This window comes from Ornithodoros turicata, chromosome 6 (genome assembly GCF_037126465.1).
Source record: "Ornithodoros turicata isolate Travis chromosome 6, ASM3712646v1, whole genome shotgun sequence".
Taxonomy (NCBI): domain Eukaryota; kingdom Metazoa; phylum Arthropoda; class Arachnida; order Ixodida; family Argasidae; genus Ornithodoros; species Ornithodoros turicata.
Window position 1 is genome coordinate 68873347 of NC_088206.1, and position 10514 is coordinate 68883860.

Below are 10514 nucleotides of genomic sequence, written 5' to 3' on the forward strand. Positions count from 1 at the left end.
TCTTGTAGAGTGTATCTGCTGGCTTTACTGGAAGAGGTATATTTTGGCGGTGTTAGGCGAGGGGGGGGGGGGGGGGGGAGATCCATGGTAATTATGAAGCGAACATAAATTACATAGATATTGTGTGGCGTTATTGTCTTCTTCTTCTTCTTTTTTTTTTTCTGTGTGTGTGCGCGCGTCGAATTGGTCTACATTTTGAAATATTCAAAGTATAGAATGCAAATGAATATGACTATGGTGAACTATAGTATGACATTTTATTCTTTTTTCTTCTTCTCCTTCTTCTTTTTAAAACGTGGTTTTAGATTGGGATTGTGCGATGCAGTGCAAAAGCTGTTATTCCGTGAAAGAGAGCTTCACCATATACATAACAGGCCGAAGGCCATCTGTTGCACGCAATGATACCGTTATCACTCCTGATTTGTAAAAACCGCGGGGCGTTCACCCCCTCTTCGTGACTATTAACATAAGTGCGTAGGTGTCAGAAAAAAAATAATAAAAACAAAAAGAAGGCGCGCGCCTCCCTCCAGTTTTCGATAAAATCTGGAGATAGAACGATGTCGCGGTGAAGTCGGGGTGATGACTGGCTACAATGCGATGAAGCTCTGTTTCAGAAGTGTAGCATATATACCGGAAGTGCATTCGCCTTTAATACCCTACACTCTTAAAAATAAACTTCACCGCATAGCACGGTCCTAGCCAACCATCATCGTTTTTAACAAATCAGGGAAGATAACGATATCATTCGAGATGATGGTTGGCTAGGAGCGTGCTATGCGGTGAAGTTCATTTTTAAGAGTGTAGGACTCGGACCCACATATTCTGGATTACCGGTCCAGGCAATTACTAACAGGCAATTTGAGGCTTTGTATGTATTTGTCCTTTGTATGTTGTTCCAGCCTCAGAACATCAGTTCTCTTATGGGGTTCATTTTGTTCATTTTCTTCAAGTTCATTCGACCGACTTTTTTGTCTCGATGACGCACTTTCGCTCAGCTCGGGCTCTGCTCTGAGCGAGTAGTATAAACATAAACGCCCTTTGTAGGGAAATGTAGGGTTTCTGACGCCAAGACAACGTATATAGTTGTAGGCGCAAAAATCCTGACAGAATGCCAAACGGAACAAACCCTGGTGGCGCCCATATCTGTGATACTTGGCTTCTTTTCTCTCTGCTACGCTAAAGTTCGCTAATTAACGGTTTATTTAATCAGGGGTACCGAGGGGAAAGAGGGGTGAGGCCAGTGAGAAATAATAGTTGAATAGTTGATGTAATATTCTGATAAATTTGACTAGCTAGATTTCGGTAGCCAAGAAGGGAATAGCGTCTTTGAGGAAGCGTTCGACGCGGTTTGTTATTGTTTAATAGGTCAGTCGTCCTTTGAATTCGGTTTAAGAATGTCGAATAAAATCCAAGCATCGTAAACGAATGCACGGCAAACGTCGAATACGTCGAATAGCACGGCCTAATTAGAAACCACGTTCGGCAACGTTGTGCCTCCTCCGTAAGCGGAGGAATGCCCATATTGGACGGTGCGAGATCAAAATTAACTTGTTAATGAAGCAGTATTACGTTGCGTTTCTCTATGTACTACATGCATACGTGATTACCGTACTTTAATTTATACGTCACATACGTGGAAACATGTCCTCTTCAGGAGAAATGAGTGAGTAAATATCCCGTAGGATATACGCCTTAGGCCTAAGGTACCAAAAAATGTTGCAAATCTTGAAATCGTGCTGCAGATTCAAAGTATAAAACACCGCAACGCGTTTCCTTTGAGCACCCAAAATGGGCGTGACGCTGTCAACGCGTCTGCATTTGTTCAAACAGAATGAACGTGTGCCAAAGCGAAGCAGAAATGGAAGCTTGACAAGCCGTGCGCCGTGGTTTTGAGAAACGCAGATATATGTCTAGCCTTTGTACGGCAGTTCCGAATACGTTATATTGAACCTCATGCAAGATGTTCTCGTTGCAGCAACGTCTAAGTGGGTGACGTTTTTCCGGGACTCCGGATTACCGTCTGAAGTGGCTGTGAACTACGCTATCATATTCGCCGACAACCGCATTCAGAAGGGCATGCTGCTGGATCTGACGAAGGAATACCTGTTCGACATGGGAATTCATGTTATGGGAGATGTCATCGCGATCCTCAAGCACGCGAAGCAAGTTCATAGCCAGGTACGTGTATGAACAGCTCGCAACGTGCAACTGTCGAAAGTGCTGGAATGTCTGCAAAGATGAACACTGGCATCAGCTCCTCCAGCCGTGTGCATATTTGAACTCTGCACAAATTGGAGTGGTAAAAACGTGGTGGGGTATTGCTAAGTCATGATGTGGCGTGTAGGAGCTCAATATCTGAGCTGCAGCTAATTTTTGTGTGTGGTACTGGTCGAGAACTGCCCGTGGAATTTGCGAGTTGAATTAGAGGAATGCGGTTGACCACGAAAAGATATTCAATAAGAGTCAGAATTGTAGACAGTGCTTCTACAGGAAAAGGCATACAAGGGGGACTTTATTAAAGACTAAAGGGGAGTATTCAAGGTTTCTACAGCGGCGCTGTCTTCAACAGGAACGCTGTCGAAAACAACGAAGACACACACGCACGTATATATATACATATATATATTTATATCTGTACGAGCTCCCACTAAAAGGCACTACCGATAGACAAACACAACTTGCTTGCCCCTCTACAGGGACTTTGCGGAAATGCATCAGAATCACGCCATGGCTGGCAATTTAAACAGTACTACCCGTAGAAATCATTTCAGTTCAGAAATTACTTCCTAGCTGCATAACCGGGTAACTTCCAAATTGAATGAAATCCACTTCAGCTTCCAAATTGAAGTCGTTAAAGGAAACTTTAAAGCAAACTAAAAGCACGACCTTCGTCGCAATGATTATCTGATATAACTGTAAAGCCTGTCCCTTGGCAGTTACACACACAGAATGCTTCCTTACTGTTCATTTTATCTCTTGCACAGGAGGCACAGGCTAAAGCGATGAAAAGCGACAAGAGTTCTCCTTCATCGAGTAAGCAGCGTTTCGTTTTGAGACTGATGACAGTATCGTTGTTTGCGCCCATCTTTTATTAATGTACGTAATTTAATGATTTCTAGATGCAGCGAGTCGCATCCTGAGTCGCTACACTCGTAGAGTTGAGCAGCCTTCGCCTTCGTTGCCGTACAGGTCAACATTCGAGGACGTTGGGAGAAACGGTAAAACTTTTTTTGTTACCTGCCCATGGGCAGTTTTGACAATGGTACGCAGTCAGTTCAGATTTCTTGCTGGCTAATTTCTAATGGCTAAAGGTTCTGAACACAGTATTTCATAACATAAAAACCCAAGACTGGGGGACAAAAAATGACAACACAAACAGTGTCTCAAACGCAGCTGAAAAGTTTACTCTGTCTACTGCTGTGTCTGAGACCTTGTCTGTGTTCTCGTTTTTTGTCGCCCAGTCTCGGGTTTTTATGTTATGGATCTATGTCAAAAGCTCGCTTGCTACCTCTCTATCCTCACGGTATTTCATTTCATTTGTTGATCTCTTCAAAGCCTGGTGGCATTACATAAGGGGGCAGGGGGAGACACACCATAAAGCAGAATAGACATTTGTCAGAATGAATAGTGACGTTAACTATAATGTTTGCGGTACCCAACTCTGTTTGCCATCAAAATGTACAATTATTATAGAATGAGGTGTTTCATTGTTCTGCGTTGAGTTTCGAACCTAAATTGACCTGCACATGAACAGCATGCCTACAAGAGAGGAAGCCGCACAGCTAACTGAAATTAGCGTGTAAAAAAATGTGTACATCCAGAATGCGCAAGAATGCAGTCAGGAGAGGAATAAATCCATTATCTACACCATTTCTTCGCCAACAGAACCTGCTCGCCCCGCGAAGCGTCATGCGGTGGACAACGGCGACGTCAGGTTCAAGCAGCCAGCTCTTCAGCGCATTCAGCCGGCAGAACGTCGGCTTCCCGCACAGCAGTACAACGTTCAGGAGAGCGTTCCGAGGTACTCTGTCAGCCTACCAAAGAGTCAGCCGGTCGTTCAGCCAGCCATGATGGAACAGGAGGAAGGACCTACGCTGAAGGTTGTGCTTCCGGCAGGAAAGACGGCACGCTCGAGGCAGATACTCGAGAGGGCTTACGGACCAGGTGGGGACTCTTATCTGCTTATCTACTACGTAGCTGAACAATGGAAGTCTGTAAGAAAGTCGTTAACTGAGTATTGTGACAGATAAGAGAAGGCCGTAGAACGCTCACAATGACAGTAGGCAACAGTGACTAATGGTGACTTGGTCTTTGTCGTTCCCGTAGGCGGCACAGCGTCAGCCACGAAAAGGTCGGTGTTCGACCGTTTGGGGGAAAGCGCCGTAAGCAGTACCACAGATGTCACAACCCACGCCAAGGTAAGAGTTTTCCGACTATCCTTGCGTTTGCTGAACAAGGGCGAGGGAGGCTCCGCCTCCTGGATGCCGGCCAATAGGAGGGCAGGCACTTCCCAAGCCTCTGGTCTCGCCTAAGAGATGGCGCAGCGTTACCGTTGTTTCGCGTGTCGCAAGGCTTCTGCCATGGCGCACCAATCTAACATACGCCGGTTAATGGACAGTGAAGTCGTTGGTTAGACTTGTGCACCGTGGCAGAAGCCTCGCGGCACGCGAAACAACGGTAATGCTGCGCCATCTCTCAGGCGAGAGCAGAGGCTTGGAAAGTGCCTGACCTCCACGTCCTCTGATTGGCCGGCATCCAAGAGGCGGAGCCTCCCTCCGCTCCTGGTCAGCAAACGCAAGGATGGTCAGTTTTCCTCCAAGTAGAAAAAAAAAAAAATATGTGCAAATTTTCAAACTCTCCCTCCACAGCAACAGCAAAGCACGGTATTTCAACGGCTAGGCCCCAGCACGGACGCTTGCGGAAGCGAGCCATCCGACGACGCGCTTCCCTATCGCGGAGTTTTGAAAGCTCCAGCGAAAGCGAATCCCCAGCCCACGGGCAAGGTCATCCGTCTAACCAAAGGTGCTTTCCTTTCTCTCTCTCTCTCTCTACTTTTTTCAGCCTCGGAACAGTAATGGGCATCGAAACGGTCCATTTCTTTTTCAGCACCCACTTCAACTCCCGCGAGGACGCTAACGGTACGCAAGTCCGCGATACAACCGGAACGGTTTGCTTCCGGCGGAAAGACCAGTATGAGGGTTACAATACGACAGAGGGAGTCGCCTGGATCTTTCCTGTTACGGAAATCTATCTCGGAAGCAACGTCTAGCAACCAGGGGTTAGTTCGAACCAATCGCCTTACGCAGCGTAAGTGTCTCAATGGTCATTCAGTCCCAAGTACAGTTGAAGCTTTATATGCTCTGCGCAATTTGCTATTTCTGTCGGTCTCTGCTCTGTATTACTGCCTCTGCACACGTGCCGTACTATATCTAGCTTTGTGAATATTTTATGCGTAATGTGCTTAAGTTTGCAAAGCAGTTGCAAGGTATGGTATTTGTGAGTAGTCAAATATTGAGATAATCAGTAGAGCCTGAAGTTTTAGGGTTTTACCTGATTCTTCCCCGAATTTGCACCCCGAATTGAAGATTGCCTCTTTAAGGTGAAACCCGATATTTACCCAGCAAATTGCCCTCACTGGGATGTCTGTAGGAATGCACTAACTTACTTGTTTCGCAGAAAAATGCAGTTACATCACCATTTGTACCAAACCGCTACAATTAGTTGAATAGCTGAGCCCGATTTCTCCCCAAATTTAGCGTACTGGAAGTTTTTTCACCCGAATTTGCATGAATTTAGTGCAGATGTTTATCTACCCGATTTTTACACCCCGAATGTAGGAAAAAATATTTCCCGAAAACTTCAGGCTCTAATGATCAGTAATGCGATGAACACGTTGCTCGCTCATACGTTGTGAAAAGCGTAACGAAGATGGTCTCTAATGGCTGGAGCACCTGGGTATGAACCAGAGATGAAAGGTGGTCCTGATTGTGCGTTTTCGTGAAAAAAAGCGGCTAAAAATATGTCACACCTTCACATACAGCATTATAGAGATTTACAACAGGTTGTGTGAGAATAACGTTACAGCGTGTGTAATGGCCTCTCCGCCATTCACAGCATATGCGATAGGGTTTTCCTAATGTTGAACACTGCGCTTGCCTTCCTCCCTTTCTGCACTGCTACGGCTAACAACTGAGTCTTACAAACGAAAGAGAAATTTAAGGATGGCGTTTTGTGAACATTTGGGGTCGTTAGTAGCAACAATAATTGGTATTGCGAAACAAAATCTCTGTATGGCTACGTATCCGTGTTTTTGGCCGTTTGCAGACGGCACGGTCGCGCAGGTTTTCAAGAACACCGCAAGGCACTTTGGAGGCCCAGTGCAGTCTCCTATAAGAACAGCGGCCCACCCAAAGCGCTGTTTGCATTCTGGAAACGCACAGTGGCAACGACGCCATTGCTTTGGGTCACAGTGGTTTTTATGTAACGTTGCGACTTTCATAATGTATAATGCAAGCAAGCAAGCAAGCATGTGTAGTCTAATCGACGACATTTCTCCGCATCAGTTTCTGTCTGTCCATGTGCATAATTCCACAAACTCGGGGAATCGTTACCAACAACTGAACTTCTATAATATGGTTTTGTGTGAGATGTCATAAGGTGCAGTATTCACAGGGTTCTTCATTTTCGGGTTTTATAATCGGTTTAAATCGGGCGCTACGATCTCTGTTTGTTATGTCATCCAGGAATTTTCGGGTGAAACGAAAGGCATATGAAACAAGCCACTGCTGTGACACTGGTACGGGAAACAAGAACCTTTTTATTTCCGCTCGGAACTGGGGCAGTGAAATGGCCGCGGTATTCGAACACTTGCCAGTGCTCCACAAAAGCTCGTCTTTGGCTCCTGCGGGACGGGACTATAAAAGGAGGACAAATAGGTTGTCACAAATAGCTCTCCTTGCTGATATTATGATTCACTTTTCCGACGGTCTACCTAGAACGACAAGTTGAACGACTTCAAGGATTTCGGGTAGATGTCGGGTCCTACCCGAATACTTGAAAACTTGTTCGGGGGACTATCGCGAAAAATCGGGTTTAACTCGAAAACGAAGAACCCTAAGTATTCATTGTGTCCTCAATGAGATTTTCTTCTTCTTTCTGCAGCCGTTAGAGCTGCGGGGCAGAGCGTCAAGAACCGCCTGGGAGCCACCGCACAGACCAAGGCTACCATCGGCACGGTGAAGACTAGGTTGAACGCAAACACGGCCGGCACTCGCATCCGCCTCCAGGGGGCCAGGCCGGGCAATCGGACTGTGCTTTGTGGGAGTGGTGGTGCACGGAACACGGTCTTCGCACGCCTGGGAAACTAGTTTTTTGGGGGGGTGATTTCGTTTCACACGCATTTTCGTCTCGCAGCGATCTTTTTTTAGTCATCTTTCCTCATCTACAGCAGAGCCGCAAGCTCACCGTAAAGAGTTACGGTTCCTTTTCACGACTCATTGTACACCAGAGTGTTCCGCTATAAAGTAAATGTTTGACGTTTCGTTGCACTGTCGTGGAAGCCTCGTGAAGGATGTCGTGGTAGGCATGGTTCATGGAGGAAGAGGAGAGAGGTGAAGCTTCACTCTCTCCCAGAACCGGAGAATGTCACTCAAACGGGGACACCAGATTGCGGAGTCGCCCGTCTCGCGGGGCCAGCGTTTTACAGAGAGAGTTTGATCATTAGGAGGAGCCCACATTGAAGCACCCCTGCCGTGCTCTGCTGTTGCTTTTTTGTCAACCGGTCGCCTATGCCATACAGAGTTTATCAACAGACGTCACTCCTCTAAAGGGCATTAGCTTTGAAAAGGCGAAATTGTCGCCATGATGTACGTCATGATGTGCGTGTTTTTTCTCTTTTTTTTTTTCGCTGCCACATGCTTTTTAGAAGACTCTGGGGTATTTTACAAATAATGTTCAGCAGTGCAAGGACTTAGAAACGGCAAATGAACGGGGAATGCGGCGCAGTTGGAAGGCATGACTTTCAGAACCGTTGGGCCCGTGTCATTTTCGCAAATGTGTGAGATTGATGCTCCCATGCGGATGACGACGTGCGAATAAACCCTACGCACGCAGAGTGTTGTTTGTGATGCAAGGAGGGAGGGACATGCGTGTATTTTGTCCTTCGAGAGACACTGTCCCTGAATTCCCCGTTTGGCAACAAAGCCCACCATATCAGAGGCAAATGTGGATCAAAAACCGGTGATTCTGGTAAATTACATAAAGCACAACCAAATGTTGTTCCTAAACCTTGAAAACTTGTCTTTGTCCACATTTTTCGTTGTAACTCTGGCGTAGTAGGGTGGCATCTATTGTTTAGGATCTCTTCCTGACCCTTGGCATGCCAGGGAAGCAGTTGTCACACAGAGCGACATGACATTCGCGATAACCGAAGGATGTTTGCGATGGCGGCAGAATATGGCGAGAGCGAGAATCTTTTCTGAATAATGGTCTTTATATGTTTCCTGCAACTATGTCAGACCAGAAATCAGTGATGGCCAGTAGTTAACTACGTGTAGTTGAACTACCTGATTGTAGTTAAAAAGTAGTCATCAACTACTTGCAGAAATGTAGTGGCAACTACTAGTTAAACTACTATTTTGAGTAGTTAACTACAGTAGTTAGGTCACTGCAGGCGCCAACTACTTCCGATTTTGCAGCAAGCTTTACGGCACGATTGTGCTTCCGACTTTTACCTTGAGCTACTTGTTCGATGAGAACGGAGCTGTAGAGCAGTTGTGCCGTGCATGTGTACTAAATCTTCACTTTTATCGCTGCTTGTGATTCATATTTAGGTGTCCAAGAACACTATAGAGTGGGATTGGTGTCGATGGACAACGTTAAGTAGTTATAGGTGTAGTTAAAATACACTGCAATGGTTAGAGTAGTTTTAACTACCTCCCCTGACAAGTAGTTGAACTAGTAGTTGAACTATGCCATCGCGAAGTAGGTATTAGTTATAGTTAAACTACTGTAGAAGTAGTTAGTGGCCGTCACTGCCAGAAATGGCAGTTTATTGCATTTTCTCGCTATGTACGTTACAGTGAACAGCATGAATTCATGCAGGAAACAAACAAAAGCAAACAAGACTTTCTGTCCAGTTTAGCTATGTTAAAGGAGCAGTGAAGACCCTACACCATGAATTGTTTGTTTGCGGCTGCGGCGTATTATGTAACAGATATCGTACTCTCGCGCAAGAAGGGTGATCCTAAGTGACCCTCTTGAAGCCCCTCAACTTCTTCACAGAGCCAACACCACCCAGATAGAGAAAACCTGCGTACTCGTCGCCATGACGTAACAATTAAGAGTCCGCCAATGAGGATCGTGTTTTCAACGGCCGTAGCCAATCACGAACGTGCTTTCAGCGGTCGTGGCCATGAAGACTAGCCATCGTCGTCTGCGAATTGTGACTGAACATCCCCGCGCGTACCAAAATGTGAAAACTAGGAAATAAAGCGCAAAATGGTATCAGTTTTTCTCAAAACTGATTTTCTGGAAAGCGTCTTGCACGTTTTGTCTAAATATTTAGGTCTGCAGGTTCCAAGTGAGCTGCAGTCATTTGCGGGTTCTTGAATTCGCAGAACGGTGAATCGCAGTAGCAGACGAATTTTGACTCTTAATCGAAAGAGGGAGCGGAGGCAATGAGCAGGCCATCTGTACCCCAGTATTGCTGACGTCACTCCTCGCGATAGCGCCGTGCCGTGCCAACGCCACCTAGGTACAGAAAGCATGCTTACTGGTCAACGCGACGTAATAACCAAGAGTCAGTGAATCGGGATCGTGTTTTCAACGGCAGTAGCCAATCACGAACGAGCTTTCAGCGGTCGTAGTCATGGAAACGAACCACCGTCTGCGAGTACTTGAACGTCCCCGTGCATTAAATGGGAAAACTTCAAAATGAAGCGCCAAAACGGTCCTATATGTTTCTCAAGACTGATTTTCTGGAAAGCACGTTGCACTTTTTATCTACTGATTCAGGTCTACAGGCGGGTTGAATACCAGTGAGTGGTAGGTGAATGTAGATGAGAAAGTTGACAGAGACTAAGATGAAAATAGCGAGACTTGAAACGATGGAGCGAGGCGGTTGAAACCTGGATACCTGGAAAATATATTGAAGCGGTCAGGAAAGGTGTGCAACAGGTGATGGTAAAGATGTCCTGTGGTAGCAGCCTGTCGGGGATGGTGCCCGGGCCTCTGCAGGGCCCCAGGACCCTTCGTAATCATATAAAGTAGAAATACTTAGACTATCTTATCGGGACGTGAGGATGGGGCCCATCCCCGGAGCTCGTAATTTCTCTCGCCGGCCCTGCCTGCCCGCACCCAGACTGTCTCTTGGCCCTCACTCACTCCTGACAACGTCATGCCAGGAGATCGGGCCGGACTCCCAAGGTCATGCCGCACCCTGATGGCTACTTTTCGGGGTGCTTTTGTAAATCTAATTGTGCAGTGACAACACACCGTACAGCACCTGGATTTCA

At 46.3% G+C, this 10514-nt stretch overlaps 1 protein-coding gene across 1 annotated transcript; it reads left to right on the forward strand.

Annotated features, from left to right (window-relative positions):
- The first annotated feature begins 1475 nt into the window (after positions 1–1475).
- Positions 1476–7535, forward strand: LOC135397203 (uncharacterized protein C19orf47 homolog). The gene is made up of 9 exons (XM_064628613.1): positions 1476–1663; positions 1976–2178; positions 2985–3033; positions 3120–3218; positions 3886–4164; positions 4327–4418; positions 4869–5022; positions 5107–5307; positions 7162–7535. Exons 1-9 carry the CDS (start codon positions 1642–1644, stop codon positions 7365–7367), a joined length of 1305 nt encoding a protein of 434 aa, XP_064484683.1. The 5' UTR covers positions 1476–1641; the 3' UTR covers positions 7368–7535.
- Positions 7536–10514: the final 2979 nt, after the last annotated feature.